At 48.9% G+C, this 20,139-nt stretch overlaps 1 protein-coding gene across 1 annotated transcript in view; it reads right to left on the bottom strand.

The window, feature by feature from the left end:
* Positions 1 to 18,832, bottom strand: part of SLCO2A1 (solute carrier organic anion transporter family member 2A1) — a 79,979-nt gene extending 61,147 nt beyond the window's left edge. Inside the window, exon 1 of the mRNA XM_067737773.1 lies at positions 18,382 to 18,832. Coding sequence (XP_067593874.1) covers positions 18,382 to 18,477 — 96 coding nt within the window. The 5' untranslated portion in view covers positions 18,478 to 18,832. The remainder of the gene's footprint in view (positions 1 to 18,381) is intronic.
* Between the last annotated feature and the right edge of the window lie 1,307 nt (positions 18,833 to 20,139).

The raw sequence follows: 20,139 nt of genomic DNA, 5'->3' as shown, positions 1-20,139 counted from the left end.
AAAGGTCAAGGCAGGGGGCCAAGTGAGGCATGCTAGCCTCTTTCCCATCACAAAGCCACGTTTAGATGAAAGCAACTGAACATCCTTTCCTGGTACCCACACCCTCCGTTGCTCCCTCCCACCCCCGCTGCCTAGGGCCCCAGGGAGCGAGCAGGGGAGTGGGCCACAGGGGTCTCTACTGTTGCTGGGACGGGTCGTTTAGGCTGTGAAGGTCTTCTCTGTGCCATGAAATGGCCAGTCTAAACACAGGAAATGAGGGCAGGAGTGGGAGCAAGGGGAAAGCAAACCAATTCCTCAAATTCCCTGTTTACCTATGGTAAGCTTTAAGCTATAAATAGCATTAGTTACAATGCCCCTGACCTCGGCCTCCGAGAACATCTGCCATTTCCAAACTACCTGAGGGAAAAAAGAGAGCAAAATGGAACTCAGCGTAGCAGAGCACGCCTGTGTGCCCTGAGCTCCCTGGAGATTCTCTGAACGTCAGCGTGTGGCCGCAGTGCTCCTCAAGGCCAAGAAGGCTCTGCTCCACCCCACCCACCTTCCTTTCTCCACAGGGAGCTCTGGGAGGCCTTCGCTGGCAGTCTAGAATGCTTCCCAAACTTCCTCCCTTCAGTTCCTCTCCACACAAGAGACTCACGTTCCCTGGGAACCATTTCAGTTTAATACGATTACTTCCCATCAATCACTTTAACGAATACCTTGGAGACAAGAATATCACAGCCACCTCAGTGCCTGTCAGTGCTCTGATATGTGCCTTGCCTTAGAGCAGAGGTTCTCGACCTTTAGGGTGCATCAGAGTCGCCTAGAGGGTTTGTTAAAGCAGCATGCCCCACCTCCAGCTTTGGATTCAGTAGATCTGGGATAGGGCACAAGAATTCACATTTCTAACCAGCTCGCACGGGACGCTGAGGCTTGCTGGTACAGGGACCACACTTTGGGAACCACTGCCTCAGACTCGAGTAAGTCCCCCTGAACTCTAACCCAAATCCTTACTTCTGGGCACTCCTTTCCTGGAGACAAGGCCCAACGTCTGTGTAAACCCTTTACAAAGGAATGGGGGTAACACTGAGACACACCCTTGATGTCTCTGCCCTCCCCTTAGCCATCTGCCCATCTGGGTACGGGATCTGCTCGCACAGTGAGGCTCTGTCCGCGCTGTCGTGTGGGCCGAGAGCACCCCACAATTAGCTCTGACTAGGAACTTCCATCCACCTCCCAACTCCTTGGAACTGCCTCGCATGGAGCTCTTGACAGCAAGGGCAAGGGAATGTGATTTCATCTTCCACACCTGGTCTGTTTGGCTGGACTCTCTCCTGGCAGGTTTCAAGACTCCTGAATGAAATCATCAGTAACCATCTTCAGATGGGGAAAGATTAGCTGGGCAAATACTCGACGCCTACCAGCCGCAGCCCTGGGAGGAGCAGACATGAGCTCACCCACCCTTCCAACACTGCGGGCGATTCATGTCTGCAGCCCAGGGGGCTGTGACCTCAGCAGCAGGTCACAGAACAAATACTGGTGGGCAGCGTAGGAAGGGTCATTGAGACGCTGGTGATATGCTGGGCATCTGCTCTGTGTAGGGGAGGGAAGCACAGCCCGATCATGGAATTTTCAAACTGTGGTAAGGAGAGGATGGAATGCCCCATTGCAAGCCTCCTTGTGGAAGCTCGCCCCTAAGCACAGCTTCCTCCCATCAGTGACGTCAGCAAAGCACCTCTGGCCCCCCACGCCCCTCCTTTTTCAGGGCTATTGACCAGGGGTGCTCACCTCTCCTTCCTGCAGGACATTCTGCCCCATACTTGTCCTGAATGTCACTGCCCTTTGACCTGGGGCAGTGCTTTTGACGTGTCAATTTGGCCACGCTACAGTCCCCAGTTATTCAAACACTAATCTAGGTGTTGGCTATGAAGGGAGTTTGCAGCTGTAATTAAAATATATAATTTTCAGGAAGATTATTTTAGATAATCTGATAATCTGGGTGGGCCTGATTCAACTAATCAGAAGGCCTTAAAAGCAGGGTGGAGAGAAAAAGAGAGAGAGAGAGAGAGATCGATTCCCCTGAATAGGAGCTTTGGCCCAATGCCTGTGATCATCCTTTCCTGACTGCCTGCCCTGTGAATTTTGGATTTGGTTATTCACCCCCACAACTGTATAAGCCAATTCCTTGAAATTAATCTCTTTATATACACACACACACACACACATACATGTGTGTGTGTGTTTGTATCTTCTATTGGCTCTGGTTTGATTAAACCCTACAGTAGAGAAAATAATGGCCTCCCCAATGCCTGTGTACTGATATTAGAACCTGTGAATACGTTGCCTTACATGGCAAAAAGAACTTGGCTGATATGATTGAACTAAGATTCTTAGCATAGGAGGTTATCCTGGATTATCTGAAAGGGTCCAGTGTAATCACAGAGGTCCTTATAAGAAGGAGGCAGGAGGGTCAGAGTCAGAATAAAAGATGAAAAGGAGAGATTTCAAGATGCTGAACTCCCGACTTTGAGGATGCAGGAAGGGGCCAAAAGCCGAGGAATGTTGGTGGCCTCTAGAAACTAGGAAAGGCAAGGAAACAGATTCTCCACTAAAACCTTCAGAAGGAGCACAGCCCTGCCAACACCTTGATTTTAGGTCTTCTGTCTTCCAGAACTGTAGGAGAGTAAATCAATGTTGTTTTAAGCCACCAGGCAGTAGTACACTAATACAAACCCTGGTTCATATCAACCCTCCCCGTCTTCCCCCGCTTCAATGTTCTCACTCAGGCCACTTCTTTTCCCTCGGCAGAACCACACCTCCCCTTTTTTGACATCTTCGGGGGTCTGTTCTCCAACTTTCCACAGGAAGGCTCAACGGTCTTGTCTGTTCAGCCCCCCTCCTGAGAACAGGGCTCCCCCTTATTTTAGAAAAAGGTACCTATTCAACTATGAGAAGCCCCCAGAGACCCCACCTTGCCTCAAGGCACATGACCCAGCTGAACCAATGAGAGTCCTGCCCCAGTAGTTTTTCAGGTTGGAACTAAATGAAGGGCAGCAGGTAAGCTGGTTGCTGACCATGACTCAGCCATGAAGAGGACAGAGGTTTACAATGGAAGACAATGACGAGAGGAATTAAGAGAAGAGGAGAGAGGAGATGGGGGCAGCTGGCACTCCAGGCCACCTGCCCAAATCCTTCACACATTTTTCTATTGTGTTTCTTGTCTTTTTCTTGTTGGTTAGCAGGAGATCTTTGTATAGTCTAGATATTAGTCCCTAGTCAGTTTAATTTTATTTTTTTTGAATTTTATTTTATCTATTTTTTATACAGCAGGTTCTTATTAGTTATCTATTTTATGAATATTAGTGTATATATGTCAATCCCAATCTCCCAGTTCATCCCACCACCACCACCACCACTTTCCCCCTTGGTGTCCATACATTTGTTCTCTACAGCTGTGTCTCTATTTCTGCCCTGCAAACTGGTTCATCTGTACCATTTTTCTAGGTTCCACATATCCTAGTCAGTTTTAGACATTGCAGACATCTCACAATCCGTCTTTCTTTTTGCCTGAAACACTATTTTCTGTTATTAAAGTAGATAAGTCTTCCTTCTTTAGTTGGTATTCTCCTGATATATCTTCTTTTGTCCTTTGATTTTCAACATTTTCTTTTAAAGAGCATGAAACTAGATTCTCTCTCTCTCTCTCTTTTAGGCAGTCTGTCTCTAGCTTTGAAATGGTGAGAGTACTCCACTTTCTGATAAACCTAGATTTATGTCCACTTCCTTTTATTGTGCTCCTATTTACCATAATGTTTCTTGTTTGTTTGTTTTTGCCTTTTATTCTCCTCTTTTCCTGCCCTCTTTTGGTTGACTAGGTTTCTACTTTTTACACTCTTCTGCTTTGGAAGGTATGCATTCAATGTCTTTACACTGAATGATTACCCATACATTTTAACTTAATGTTTGACTTAAGAAAGACTAAAGTTAATTAATTATTCCACTCTCCTCCCAAGCAAGCCAAGGACTTAAGATTTTAACTCCAAATTTCCCTGCCAATTCTCCATATTATTGGTATGTCTTATTCTACTTCCATCTTTTCTGCCCTCCATAAATCATTATTATTTTTGTCTATTCACAATCAATAATTACTACCATTCTGTATCAGCTTTTTCTGTGTTTGATTTCTTGCTTTATGAATTTCATCCTTTTGTAGTTTATTTTAGTAGGACTCACGATTAGTAAATTCTCTACCTTTGTTTGAAAATCTCTATTTGTCCTCTTGAATTATCATTTAGTTATAACATTTGAATTTGGTGGTAATTTTCTTTCAGCATATTGAAAAGTATTCCATTATTTTCTAGTATATCTATTTATTTTGAGAAGACTGTTATTGGTCTAATTATTGAGTCTTATGTGTAATCTATAATGTTGCTCTAGTAGCTCTTAAAGTTCTTCTGTCTTTACTGTTCTGCAGTTCCAGTATGATATGTATAGGTGTACTTTTTTGTAAATTCCTGTCAGAACTTACTGTGCTTTTTTATTTTGAGGTACCATATGTCTTATTAATTCTGGAAATTCTCTGTCATTTTTTCAGTATTGACTATCACCTATTCATTCTTTTCTTGGGGACTCATTTCAGACTTATATTGGACTTTATTTTTACTGTTTTCATGTCTCTTAAGCTGCCTTTTAGAGTTTCCACTATTTTTGTTTTTGTTTTGTTTTTTTACTCACGAAACTATACTTTATTCAGATCTCATTAGCTTTTCTCTTTTTCTGTCCCAGGATCCCATCCAGGACACCATACCACATTTGGTTATCAGGTCTCCTTAGGCTCCTCTTGGCTGCGACAGTTCTCAGACATTCAGACATTCCTCGTTTGGAGGGGTACTGGTCAGGTATTTTGTAGAATGCTCCCCAGTTTCGGTTCGTCCATGATTTTCTCATGGTTAGACTGAGGTTATGTTTTTTGGGAAGGCCACAGAGATAAACCGCCCTTCTCACCACATTAGTTAAAGGGTACATATTTTCAAGATGACTTATCACTGATAATGCTAACCTTGGTCACTTGGCCAAGGCAGTGCTTGCCAGGTTTCTCCTCTGTGGAGTGTCACAGTTTCTACTTCTTTATTCCTCTGTGCTGCATTCAGGTGACTTCTTCAACCCTATCTTCCACTTACTAATTATCATTTTGTGCAGATGTCATTAAGTTAAGGACTTCAAATTGGGAAATTATCTAATCTGTTAATTAACCAATCATTGTATCTAATCTGCTATTTCACCATTTGCTGAATTGTTACTTTCTGTATGTATAGAATTCCCATTTGTTTCTCAAATCTGCCTGTTCCTTTTTCACAGCATTTGTTCTTTCCTGGTGTTTTCTATTTCTTCTTACACTTCTTTAAACATTTCAATGTATTTTTATAGTCTCTTTCAAAATGTTCCATTATCTTAAAATCTTGAGGTGCTAATCTTCCTCACTGAATATATGTACTGCCTGTGGCTTATGGTGGGTCATTTCCTGTATAACTGTTTATCGTAAGCTCCTGTTCCACGGACATTGTCTTCTCTTGGGGATTCCAGTTGGTCTGGACTGTAGAAGTATCCCTCCAGAGTGGTTTTGCTCTTGTGTCTACCAGATGACAAAGAGTTGTCACCAGCCCGGAATGAATTTCTTATCCTAATTTATATGCTTAGAGATTCCCATACTGTGTGGATAGTATGCATTCTGCTTCCAAGTCCATGTGGCATGGACTTGGTGTTTTGATTTCTCAGCGGAATTATTTTACCCAGAGGTCCTGTTAGAGATATACCTCTAACCTGTAACAGGGTGGTGGGCAAAGTTTTACGGGTTCCTTTCTGAGCAAGGGACCCAGTTTCATGCGTGAGTCTTCGTGCCAGCTCCCCATGTCATCTTTGGTGCCTGTAGGATTACTAATACCCAATCTGCAACAGGAGTTTCTTGAGGGTTTCTTTATACACAGCTTCCCCTCAACCCCTGCTGGTACAGTCATTGTTCGGGTGTCCAACTCATTCATCGTTTCTTGCCCCTGAAGATTTCACTTTCTTTCTTGCAAGTTCAGCTCTGCATTTAAATATTTGATGGTGTTCTATTTTATGCAGTAACTCTAGGTATTTGTAGTAGGAGGGTCCCATGTTTTGTAAACCTGTCATATGGATGAAAACCACAATTCACTATAGTTCTTTATGACCCATCTTATCCCAACTAACCAGAGCCTTTGGAAGACAGGGACCTTGCCTGATTCATGGTTGTATTCCCCATGCAGCGGCTAAATAGCAGAAGCATGAAGGTCGCATGTTAGAGTTCAGAGTATGCGGTCCCAGATGTATTGAGCAGAACCCAGTTCTGTTTCTACCTTCTCCTCCCTCACAAAACCCAGTTCTTTCCCCTCTTATTTGACACATCTTATAACTTTGCATCTATTTGTGCATCTGCCCACTGTTTACATCTTTCATGAGGGCATGGCCCATTCTGTTTTGTTCATCATTGTACCTCCAATGGTTGATGGTAGGTGATCAATAATTACATGTTGCATGAATAAATGAACAAATGAATGCATCTCAGGCAGCTGTACTGACACCATTCCTAGCCTCAGAGTTCTGAAACCCCTGCTGTTTATGACATCAGCAGAGTCCTGCCTTGCAAACAGTGGGTCACCAACTGACTCAACACTCACCAAAATGACTGTGTGAAAGCCAACCCAGGGATGTCATCACATCCTCCCAAGTATAAAACTCCAGGCTCAGGACCAGACCCCAGGCAGCCCTTAGCAGATTCTGTCCCAGACTCTGCCCTCACCACCTCCCCCTGAGGCCCATTCTTCCTAACATGGCACAGAGCTTATCAGGTACACTCACTCCCCTAAGATGTTTGGCCAACCCTTAGGGCTGGATTCCCAAACTCTGAGCCAGTCCCTGGGAGTGGGGCACCAGAAGAGCAGAGAGGCCTTCCTGGACAGAAACACTTCTCAATCTTCCCAGAAAAGAAAATGTTCCATAGTTTTGCCTCTCTTTAAGAGTTAAAGCATTGTTATCTGACTTCACCTCCATCACTGAGGAGCCATAAGACTCCAGTGAAATAATAGATGTAATAACGCAGTGACAACAGTGATGGGCACAGGAGTGGTCCTTATAGACAATCCCGTCCCCTGGCTGCCCTCCTGGCCGTACCTCTGGTGCATCCTCAGGGACCTGGAGATCAGCCTCCTCCCACCTTACGTCTCACTTCATAGACCACAACGACAGATCTCATGGCACCAGGCAAAGGTGGGTGTCACCGCAGACTTCAGGGCTTTTAATTGGTAGTTTTTTCTAATTATAAATGCAGGACATGTTTATTGTAGAAATATGGAAAACATAGAACATCACAAAGAAGAAGAAACGATTTATAGGATCCCACTCAGAGCACTATCTCTGTTTAGGTATACCCTCTTTAAGTCTCGTGACTTTTAAAAATCTGGATCATCTCTTCATACAGTTGTCCATCCTGCCGCCTCTACTTAACATTATAGAACGAACCCTTCCCTCAAGTTGAAACTTTTCGCAATAAAACTTTAAAACATGTCTTGTAAATATCTCATAGATGGATGTCCCATGATTCATTTATTGCCTTGCCAATAACTAGCTATACGAGTCATTTCCTCATTACAAGTTTCTGAACAGACGAGTTAAATGATAAAACGTTGTTCAGCAGACTGGGTTTCCATTTATTTGCTCAGGAAGGTTTTCTAAGCCACTTGGTCGCTGTTCCCACCCCACGCCGGGTCCCTGGTCTCAACGCTTGTGTGCTGTGGGTGAGACAACGTGCCACAAGAGAGGAAGACTGAGGAAGAAGGACTTTCCGGGCCACCAGTGTCAGATTTGGTTCAGGAAAATAAAACAATAAATAGGAACAAGCAGCCCTGCTGTGTCTGTGAGTATGGGCACGGAAGTAGCAGAGTCCTGGCTCGGCTGGTTGGGGTTTGTGGTGGGAAATGGAGAGCAGCCACAGAGGACAGGGTCTTAAGACAGAGTGCCCGAATTGCAGCTCTGTCACTGTGTGATGTGGCAGTGTCCACAAGCTGCCTGCCACTTTCCTCCACTACACAACATGGACAACATGCACCTCGTGGCACAGAGAGTGTTTCTGAAAGGACCTGCCCTTGTTATTTCACTAAATTTGGCACACGTGGGTGCCCCCCAACAAAGCATTTGCATTCACAACTAAATATCCACATATCCCCTTACGCTTTATCACACAGATGTGGCCTAAAAAAACGCGTCCGTCTTTGTGATGATAGCTCAGAAAATCATAATTGCTGCTAAAAATGTGTTGGTGCTGAGGGTGGGAATTCTAAAATTTGTGACTTTAAGGTAAACCAATACAGGCTTGACTAACACCTGTCCCCACTCCTTGTTAACTGTACGTGTTTATGTATTAACTTCACATGTTGACTCAGTGGGCCTGTGCTTTCCCGGGACACAGAGGGAGGAGGCTGGAGCAGCAGCGAGCCCGAGAGGGCAGCCTCCTGACAGCAAGCGCAGTTTGGAAATGAAGCGGCAGCCACAGGGCCCTGAGGCTCACTTTCCAAGTCAGTGACAAGGTCCAGGGCTGGAGACAGTCTGCTAGACAAGGCCGGTTCTACCTCGCTTGGGCTCGGCCAGTCTGCGTGGGTGGGATGTGGGCGTTACAGCCTGGGGCACAGGCGGGGGTCCACAGGAATGTTCCCACTGGCATTAGGCCGGACGCCCTCCTTAAGGGTCTCTGTCAGGCCCCCTAATGATCAAGTCAGGGACTCTGGTCCTTGTCTACTTGCTCCAGAGAGATGTCGCCCAGCTGGAGGCCGGGGGGTGGACCCAGTGACCTGTCCAGGGCTCTTGCTGGACTCTCCATGAAAATTCCAAGTCAGGGAGAAGCGAGAGCTGGGGTGAGAAGAGAGAAAGATGGGGGTAAGACGGAAGAGTGTGAGAGCTGGGGCGGGAGCAGGCCTTGGGCTCCTGAGAGCATAACAAACTGTGGGGTCCCAATCATGGGAAGGTCTCTGCTGGTTCCAGGAAACCCCGGGCCCACCAGCCTCCCTAAAGCCTGAGGTCCCCTCGTGAGTGATAACCAGAGCCAGCGAGGAAACCTTTGTGATCTGGGACAACAAGGGTCGGAGGGTCACATGTGCCCCTCAGCAACACCCACCTTCAGAGCCTGGCCTGGCTTTTAGAGGAGGGTAGCCCAGGACACGTGGCTTTCTGTTTCAACCTAGCTAGAGGACTTGTGGGAGAGGGGAGACTGCTTTCTACCAGAAGCAATGAGGAGAGTGGCCAGGAAGAGGGGGCTCTGCTAGCTTCACTCTGGGGGTATACAATTCTGAAATTCAGTAATTCTGTAAGTGAGGGGCACCATGTTTCTATAGCTCAGTTTTATCATTACTCGTATGGATTCTATACAGTAAGAAGTTAAAAATGCTGCACAGGGCTTCCCCGGTGGAGCAGTGGTTGAGAGTCCGCCTGCCGATGCAGGGGACGCGGGTTCGTGCCCCAGTCTGGGAAGATCCCACATGCTGTGGAGCGGCTGGGCCCGTGAGCCATGGCCACTGAGCCTGCGCGTCCGGAGCCTGTGCTCCGCAACGGGAGAGGCCACAACAGTGAGAGGCCCGCGTAATGCAAAAAAAAAATGCTGCACAAATCACAACGGGGAATGAAGGCAGGGCCAGGCGGGAGAACTTCCATGTACTAACAAGAGGCAGAAGTGGGCCCTGCCGCTTGGTTTCTCCCTGGAAGCCTCCAGTTCCTTCCTGTCATGAGTCCTTGAGGCTTATTTCCATTGTTGGGCACCATCCCTGGCTCTCCATGGGCACCTCCCCTGCCCCACAGTCAGTGGGTGGAAGTCCATTCTTGTAAAATGGCAGTGGGGTGACCAACTTAACCCAATCTGCCTAGAAGTCTTCAGTTTTAAAACGGAAAGTCCTGTGTCCCAGGAACCCCCTCGGTCCTGGGCAAATCGAGGCAGTGGGTCACACTGAGAAGCAGGGCCCTACAGGCCATTGTTTCTTGGAAACGTGGGTGTCTCTTCGAGAGCTGAGTGCAAACAGCGAAGCCTGGGGAAGAGCCTCCCTCCGCAAACATGCAGTAAAGGCTCACGAGTGAGCGAGGCCCAGGCTCCGACATCCACACTCAGCTCCCCACCACTTCCCTCAAATGCACTGTGAATCAAAGGCAAAGCAGCACAGTTTCAGAAGGGCCTGGAGCACAGGCAGGAAGGACATGTAAAACAGACTGAGAATGTGGTCAGTTTAATTCCATCCTGAAATCTCTCTGGCAGCCAGTCGGGCAGGACAAGTGTGGTTCCGGCAGCCTGCCGTCCTCCCCCTCCCCTCTGCCACTGTCCCCTTTCCCCAGGCCAACAGGGGCCTCACTGCGTTCTCTAGCCGGTTCCTCTCCTGGGGTGTCCCACAGGCTCAGCCCAGGAACTGTCTGCTATTCACACCCCACACCTGTCCCACTTACATTTCCTAGGTTCCCTCTATGCCCAACAAGCTGGCTGGGTTAGAAAAACTAATTCTGACTTGAGGCCTGCTGTGTTGTTTCCCAAACTCCACCTGGGGTCACATCTGGCAGACGTGAGCTAGACATGGCATAGCTTCCTGAAGCATCAGTGTTACTCCAAGATTTGGGGGGAAATACAACATATTGTTTGGAAGCATGTAGATATATTGTGGAGGAAAATATAAAATACACTTGATCCTAGGACGAAACATAAAATTCTACAGAAATGTAATATCCATGATTAGTTAAACCACATTTCCCGACACCACCCTTCATCCCCTTATCCTACTCCATTGTGGAGACCGGTCACTCCCTTCTAGAATTCAGGGCATCTTGGTGGGCAGATTGACAACCACTAGCTTGCTATACCCTCCCTGGTGCCCTCTGCATTTTAACTGAGGCCTTCTGTGCTCCAGGCCAGCATCTCTCAAGGGTGTTGGATGGAACATCTTTCAGAACATAAATAGGTATGGCTGATGTTTGGGTAAACAAAATAAAACTTGTCATCAGATTCCTATAGGACTTGGTGCACACTAAATGATAAAGAAAGGGTTAGTTTGCCCATATTTATAGAGGCAGTGGTCAGCCCTGTGGGGGTCAGTGCCAATGCTGACCAGACTGAGTGTCCCACAGGTCACAAGTCCTGGGGTTACTGCACCGGCTGGTGCCTTCTCCCCAAGCCACAGCCTCCATAGCATCTCCACCCAACAAGGCAACGAGGCTGGGAAGACAGCTCTGGGAGACGGCTGCTCGCTGGATAGGATCATCCCATCCATCCAGTCCACGGTGTAGTCTGAGACTCCTGGCCTTGGGTTCATCCTTCACCCCGATCAAATTTAATCCATCCCAGGGAATCAAGGTCCACGAAACCAAGAGAGCTGGGATTGATCGCAGACAACCGGGCCAGCCGCACCCTCCTCTTTTGCCAGGTTTCAGAGCAGGTCTCCTGGCAAAGCTCAGACCCAGCTGGCCCTGCTCCTGGTCTCATCTCAATCAGCAACTTAGCATGAGATGGGAATCTGAGAACCTGAAAGGACCTCAGAGATCATTGCGCTCAGGCCCCAAGGTTCACGGACGAAAGAATCCAGAACTGAGAGGCATTCTGGGGCCATGGGAAGAAAGGGGCTGGGAGTGAGATGACCCTGGTGGGAATTCCTGCTTTGCCATTGACTGGATATGTGGTCTTGGATATGCCTCGATTTCAAGTATGAAATGGAGATGCTGATACCTCCCTTGCAGGGCTGGCATTACGCATAGAAAAAGCTTAAGAACTTAGACTGAAAAATCAAATTCAAGGGAAAAGACAACCATTCAGCTAAGGCCAGAAGAAAAGCTGGAAACATGTAAATATGTAAGATCCCATCCACCTACTAAAAGCAAGCTTTAAATCTGTCCTTAAATCTTCCTAAAAGGCAAAGTAGAAGAGAAACTGAATGGGTTATAAGGTTTGGTAATCATTCCATTGCAGAATGAAAATCAAGTTTTACCTGATATCAAGACTTGCTATTTAGCTACTGTAATCAAGACACTGTGGTACTGGCAGAGAGATATACACATACATCAATGAAGCATGATAGAAAACCCAGCATGGACCCACCCAAGTATGGCCAACTGATCTTCAACAAAGATACAAAGGTAATTCAATAGAGAAAGGAGAGTCTTGTCAACAAATGGTGCAGGAACAATTGCATAACCACAGGCAAAACAATGAACCTTTACCTAAACCTCACATCTCTACAAAAATTAACTCAAAATGGATTATAGATTTAAATGAAAAATTATAAAACTTTTAGAAGAAAACAGAGGATTTCTCCTTCAGGAGTTAGGATTTGGTGAAGAGTTTTTAGACATGACAATAAAAGCAGTATCCAGAAAATTAAAAATTGATAAATTGGACTTTATCACAATCAAAACCTTTTTCTCTGTGAAAGATTCTGTTAAGAGGATGAAAACATAAGCTATAGACTGGGAGAAAATATTTGCAAACCACATGCCCAACAAAGGACTTGTATCTCACATATATAAAGAACTCTCAAAACAACAATTTAAAAATCCAATTAGAAAATGGAGGGACTTCCCTGGTGGCGCAGTGGTTAAGAATCCTCCTGCCAGTGCAGGGGACATGGGTTCGATCCCTGGTCCGGGAAGAACCCACATGTCATGGAGCAACTAAGCCCGTGAGCCACAACAACTGAGCCCTCATGCCACAACAACTGAAGCCCGCACGCCTAGAGCCCGTACTCCGCAGCAAGAGAAGCCATCGCAAGGAGAAGCCTGCGCACCGCAACGATGAATAGCCCCAGCTCGCTGCAACTAGAGAAAGCCTGAGCGTAGCAACAAAGACCCAATGCAGCCAAAAATAATAAAGAAAAGAAGGAAGAAAGAAAGAGAGAGAGAGAAAGAGAGACAAAGAAAGAAAGAAAGAAAAAGAAAGAAAGAAAAAGGAAAAGAAAAATGGACAAAATATATGAACAGATGTTTCAGTGAAGAGCATATACACATGGCAAGTGAGCACATGAAAAGATGTTCAACATCACCAGCCATTAGGGAAATGCAAATTAAGACCATGATGAGATCTCACTACACACCAATTCGAATAACTAAAATACTCTACTTCCAGTTCCCTGAGACCTTGCACAGGTCACCTCCCCTCCTGGGCCCATTTATTTAACTGGAGGAGGTTCCTTCCGGTGTTTACATTCTATTGTTGCATAAAAATGGGGTCCTCTGGTTTATTTTCACCAGAGGCAGTGCCTCTCTGTAGGGGTGGAATTCTTAAAAAAAAAAAAAAAAAAAAAAAGGATAGCTAAAATAAAAAGCAGTAACACTAAATGCTGGCCAGGATGTAGAGAAACTGAATTTCTCATAGCTTGCTGGTGCAAATGTAAAATGTTATGGCCACTCTGGAAAACAGTTTGGCAGTTTCTTTTAAAAATCAACGTGCAACTACCATATGACCTAGCAAAGGCACTCCTGGGCATTCACCCCAGAGAAATGAGAGTTTATGTCCACACAACCTATACATGATTGTTCATAGCAGCTTTATTTGTAATAGCCCCAAACAGGAAACAACCCAAAGGTCCTTCAATAGGTGAATGGCCGGAGAAATCACGATACATCCATGCCATGGAATAGTACTCAGCAATAAAAAGGAACAAAGGGCTTCCCTGGTGGTGCAGTGGTTGAGAGTCCACCTGCCAATGCAGGGGACACGGGTTCGTGCCCTGGTCCGGGAGGATCCCACATGCCGCGGAGCGGCTGGGCCCGTGAGCCATGGCCGCTGAACCTGCGCGTCCAGAGCCTGTGCTCTGCAACGGGAGAGGCCACAACAGTGAGAGGCCCGCGTACCCCCCCAAAAAAGGAACAAACTATTGATACATGGAACAGCTTGGGTCGATCTCAAGGGCATTATGCTTAATGAAAAAAGCCAGTCTCAAAAGGTCACACACATATTTCATGACTCCATTTATATAATGTTCTCAAAATGATAAAATTACTGTGCTAGAGAACATATCAAGGATAGGAGTCAGAAGGAGACCTTTGTGGAGATGGGATAGTTCTGTCTTGAAGCAGTGGGGTGGTGTCTCCCTGAATCTGTACACACGATCAAATGGCCTGGAACTATACTCACACATCATGGCAATGTCAATTTCCTGCTTTTGGTATTACACTGTAATTATGTAAGATGAAATCCTTGGGAGGAACTGGGTAAACACAGGACCTCTCAGCACTGTTTTTCCTATGCATCTATAATTATTTCAAAATAAATCCCTCTGCCACTTGTTCTGTGGCAGCACAGGTCACGAATTCATCACCAGGAGACACGAGGAAAGCTAGGAAGGGCTTTGAGCATAGTTACAGGAGGAAAGGGTCTAAGTGACCTTTGACCACCACCCCACCCATTCCCATGGTTCTCCCTCCCCACCTCCCAAACCATCCCCCAAAACTGCCTCCCCAACACACACACACACACAAGCAGGGCAAGGTGGGCCTCTCAGGGGACAGACACCCTGGAGATCATAATATATGCTGTCCCCAATGTCAGAGAAATACATCCTGGGGAGGGAGGAGCATATCTTAATCCACCAGGTTGATGAAGGAATTCTTTTGGCCCAGAGGGTTCTCTTCAGAGTGTCTCCCCAAGCATGGATTGCAGGTTGCTGGGATATAGCACTTTCCTCTGGAAACTGAGAAGTTAAGTCCAAACTGCTGCCCCATGATTGGGAGTCAGAGGCCTCAGGACGTTACGGACACAGGCCAGGACAAAGCACCTCTCCCTCATTCGGGGGCCTCCCTCCAGGTCACAGGTCACAGGTCACCAGGGCCACCCAGGCCAAGCTGTGAGACTCGTCTATCCCTTTCTTCCCACTGTTCTTCCCCAGCCTTCCATCCACCGACTGGATATCCATTATTTCCCTACACTGGGGCCCTGGGTGTGTTTAAGTTCCCAAACTTTGGGCAGCAATTACCAATCGACCACTCCTTCTATAAGACAACCTCAGTTTGGCCCCAAAAGTTTCACTTTCAGAAGAAACAGATCTCTTTGAGGCTGCCAGGATAAGTTAGCCAAAAGGCTCCCCGCTAACTCCCCCACCCCTGCCCCATAATTGCTGAATGAACCTGTTTTTAATTTAGAGCTTTGGCGTACTGGACACCAAACTGCTCCCTCTAACCATGACTGGCGAGCAGGTCCTCTAGTTCTTAAGAATGCTGTAACCCAGAGGCAATTGAGACTGTCTCTAGATTAACACGATTGTATTGACTCCTGCAGAAGGAAGTACCAAAAACTCAGCCTGAGCCTGAGAGTCACCAGGCTCGAGATGAGGTCGGGAGGAGTGAAAGGGTCTGAGCCTGTTACTGCTTACGCGGATCTGTGCTGCAGCCATGGCAGTGGTCCCTGGTCACGGCTGAGAAGTGTGTGTCACCAGGGCCTGGAGAAAGCCCTGACCACTCGGAACAAGCACATCTGAGGAATCTCCACGCGCTAACGCTGAGCTGACCAGTGCCGTGCGACAGAGAGGGCCAGGCGCACAGGGGTTAGGGGTTCTGACCTGGAGGCTCACGTTCCTGGTTCCTCTACACTCCACTCTTTCTGGTTATGTATCCAAGCCCAAAGGACCAGCCTCACTAAGCCTTGTTTTCCTCATCATTAATGGGGACAGTAACAGCATCCAGTTGACAGAGCTGTAATGAGGACTGCATATGGGTAAGATATTTCCATAGTTCCCAGTAAATTCAGACAGATCTGTTGCTGTTCGCTACTATTGCTATTTTTGGATATTATTATTAACTGTAGTTTTTCTTAACTATTAACTATGTCTCATAGAATGAGGCGTAATTGGTGGAATAATCGATCCTAAATGACGTTTGAATTCACAGTCTTGTTTGTTGAGGCGAGAACTGACCTCACAATGATGCCAATCCCAGAAAGCCCAGTATGGTTTACAAAGCCATTTCCTCTGCCTCATTCCACATAATCCTTATGAAGGGCTTCTCTACCCTGCCTCCGGGAGGAGGGAACTGTTCATGTTACCCAGTTTTTTTTCCCATAAGGACTCCGAGGCTCAGGGATACTTCCCTGTGTTACCTAGTTAGTAAGGGGATGGCATGGGGCTTGGATCTGAGTCCCCTGGCTTCATCTTCTTTCCCTAAACCATGTGGTATGTGGCGTTTTGCAGGAATGTCATAAAGCCTATTGGTTAGTCTGTCCCAACAACAAGGAACCTAGAAAAATGATGGGTCCTCAGGTTGGGTGTCCTGTGTTCCTCCCATGTTACACATGTCACGACATGTGCAGTCCATACCCCCCTGGCAGGGTGCATGGCAGCCACCAAACCTCTCACTGGGAGAAGGAAATCTCTCATCAAATAGCAAAGCCCCCAGAAGCCAGCCCTACCCCCTGGAAGAAATGACTTCAGGGAGTTTAACTAATGGAATTCCAGCCCCCAGATGTGCCTTGAGATATCCAGTCTCCTACCTGGTTTCAGGCGGATAAGTGAAGCTAAGTGGAAGTTGCTCCTAACTCTGGTCTTAGAATTACTATGGATCAACGGAGGCAATGATTAAAGGAATCTGGTTTTTAGAGTTCAGAAAAACTCCTAACTGGTATGAGCCTTCCGGAGGCCAATTGGCCTGGGCCCAGGCCTCAGGCACATGTGGCTATATCATCAGCATGTGATACATTATCTTATTTTTATAGATCTTCAAAGAAACTGCTGCCATAAACTCATTTATTTTAGGGACTCAGGGCGGGTCTAAATGGATCAGTCTCGTTTGGCGTTACCCTCGCTGTCAGCTGTCCCTCCTGCTCCCAACCCTAAGAGTGGTGAAAACAGAGAGAGTTGCCCCCACCCTGGCTCCCTCCTGGGCCTCTCTCTTTTCAGACCACCCAACTGTTGCCCCTGCCCTTTCCTCCCAATTCCTAATTTATAAACCCCAAGTTTTCCACAATTCTCTGCTGAAACTTCTCTAAACTCCTTTAAATGATGGAACCAAAACCACACACAGTGTTCTCATCAGGGTCTGGCCAAAGGTGAGGAGATTTGAGGATTATTTTAAAGTATCTCAAAATTTCTATGTGTTATTTATGTCCAACCATGGAATCAATTCAACCTTTATTTAGTGTGGTGTGGGGAACGAGCAGAAGCAGGAGTGGGGAGCCCAGCTCTACTGCTAACAATATGAGTAAGTACATAGATGGGCTCCACTGTGACCTCCAGATCCTTTTCTGTTGGACACACATAACTGGCCCACAGAGACCCCCATCCTCCATTTGTATGTTCTGGGTTCCCCTTAATTGCGCCACTGGAGGCATTACCTAGCCCCATCTGATTGTGTGCTTGCCAGAAACAACCTCTCTGCACCATAATTCCCACCCTGACCCCAAGGAGCCTGTGACCTGGGCTTTACAACCTCCCACATCCTCACCACCGGAGGTGCATTCCTCAGTTGCTTCTGCCCTGCCAGAAGAGGCAAAAAAGCCCGAGTGTGGATTCAACCATTCCAGTCCTCTTGGACCTGTGATGGGGTGGAAAGCATTCCTGACCCCCTGGGGGGTCCTCACCACACTACTGCCTACACACCTTCACCTACTCCCCATAACTTGCCAGGCACCTGCCTAGACTTTACGGAATAGACTGCGAAAGCCGCTGCTTTCCTGGGGCCAGTTCCGGACCAGGAAAGCTGGTCCAAGAGCTGCAGTGTTGGTTGCCAGCCTCGGGGGAATTCTCAGCATTGCAGGCAGCAGCCCGTTCAGGTAGCAGAGCTCACGCACTGCCGCCCTTGGGGAAGACGAAAGCCTAGCGGAGAACAGCCCTTCTGCCAGCCACCCAGGATGAGATGGGCTCTGATATTCATCTCAGAGGGACCCCAGCCTGTCCCCTACAAGGTGCCAGACACGGGCAACTCCAAGTCCATTCCCTTAACGAAGTAACTGCCCACAGGAGCCAAAAAAGGTGCCCCGGAGATGTTCTTTTTCAAAGAACAGAACAATTCCCTCGGCTAGTGCCAGGACTATCTGAATAGATAGTTGGCCCAATAAGCAAGTACTTTCATCGCCCTGTTTCCTACCCTGACGAGGGCGTGTGAGCACGCGCGCGAGCACATACTCGCACAAACACATGCACACACGCACACACGCCCAGCACGCGCTTCCCTGGCCAGGTGCCTCCTCGCCGGCGGCGCGGGGCCCGCGGGGATGCGTCCCGGAGCGTGACACCGACGGATGGACGGCGGGGGAGGGAGCCCGCCCGGAGGGAGCCCGCCCCCCCCCAGCGCCTCCCGAGCGGCCGCAGCACTGACGCCGGGACCCCGCCGAAGGTGCGCCCGGCGCGGCTCGGGCCAGGACGTCCCGGGTTCTCCGCTCACCTTAACGTTGCTGAAGATAGAGCGGGGACAGCGGCCGGCTCGGCCCGCAGAGGCGCCGCTGCCCTGGCGCGCGCCGGGCTCGGGTAGGAGCCCCATGGTGGCTGCAGCGCGGGGCCCGGGGCGGGAGGCCGGGCGAGCGGGGCCGGGACGCCTGGGCTGCGGCGGGCGGCCGGCGAGTGGCGGTTGCGGCGTTGGTGGCCGGAGGAGGCACGCGGCGCGGCCGGAGGAGACTGAGCGCGAGGGTGCGCGCCCAGAAGTTTTATAAGTGGCCGCCGCCGCCACCGCCGATGATGAAACGCGCGCTCCCTCCTCCCTCTTTCCCTCGGGTGTCAAGGGCGCTGCGAGCCCCCGCCCCGCCGCCGCCCCCTCAGACAGGTGTGACGCGGTGGCCGGCTGCGCCTGACCTCGTTCCGGCCGGAGTTGTCTCCGCGCCCGCAGCCCTGCAGGGACCCGCGAGGCTCGACCGCCCCGGGAGAAGGTCCCGCCCGCTGGAGGGTGGGGGCGGGAGGTGGCGGGCCCCGGGAGGGGGAAGTCTGAGGGAGGGGGCGGGAGGCTGCTGAGTGGGGTGGGGGGGGGGCGCCCGGGGCGCTGACGGGGCGGGGTGAATGCCGCGGGCCCGCAGACTGCAGGGGCCCCGACAAGGGATCGGCAGGGCTGCGGGGGCCGGAGGAGACTGGCGGAGGAGCGAGGGGCGCCGGGGGGGCCAGCGGGAGCCAGGGGCGTCGGAGAGGCGCCGACGCTTGTGAAGGGAAGCGGAGCCTCCGCGCCCCTCCCGACGCGCTCAGGAAGGTTTACGGAGTCGGTTTTTGCTTGTTTGCACTCGTCCAAAACCTGGGCTCTCAGTTCCAGTGATGGCTCTGAGACTTGCCGAGGCTCTGTTTGCGTCCAGGACTGATTTATATTTAAACTGCTCTTTGCGCTGTAGAGGGGCCTGGTAACAAAGGTGGAGAGGTGGGGGCCGCCCTGGGCTGGGCCTGGACTCTCTGGACGGGAGCCAAGGTAAACTGGAGGTGCTGTCGAGTGTCAGCATGGCTGCGCCTGGCCTGGAGTGTTGAGGGGAGGCGGGGGAGGTCGTGGACAAATGGGATGCACCCACTGATCTCCTTTTCAGGGCTGGAATAGAACAAATGCTTACTTTTTTTTCCCCAAGATCTTTTCCACCAGGAGAGGTAGTGCAGAAAAGAGAAAGAAGGTGACACTTTCACGAGAAGGGTAAGAAGGGTCTGCCCAAAGCAGCTGCAGTAAGGAATCCAGTCTGGGGGTATTTTTCTAACTCCCTAATTCCTGTAGTTATTTGCAGAACCAACCTCTTCAAGACCCCACCCTCACATCCTCCTCCTAGCTATTCCTAGGAAAAGATGCCCCTCAACTCCCAGGAAGATTTGGCTAAGACAGGGGCCACAGGACAGATGGACCATGTAGGTTTCTTACTTCTACCCAAGGCCTGATGCCTTTCTGGGCCTGGTCTGGGCTGTCCGATGTCCAGGGGCTTCTCCTTTCTACCTGTGGCCCAGGACCCTGGACACAACAACACACAGTGCTGGAGGAAAAGCCGCTGGACAGTGGGTGGCCTTGGGCCACTTTACTCACCCACAGATCGAGGGGCATCAGCGAGGCTTTCCAGAGCCCTGCAGCAGCCCCAGATCCAGAGTAGGCATGAAACTCTGGTCACCAGTAAGCCGTCTCAGAGAACTTGCAACACAAGCACGGCCTTCCCCACAGAGCACTCAATGTGTGCTGGGCGCTGGGCTGTAGCAG

Source organism: Pseudorca crassidens, chromosome 5 (genome assembly GCF_039906515.1).
Source record: "Pseudorca crassidens isolate mPseCra1 chromosome 5, mPseCra1.hap1, whole genome shotgun sequence".
NCBI lineage: Eukaryota > Metazoa > Chordata > Mammalia > Artiodactyla > Delphinidae > Pseudorca > Pseudorca crassidens.
Note: the sequence above shows the minus strand (reverse complement) of the source record. Positions and strands in the feature narration are given on the sequence as shown.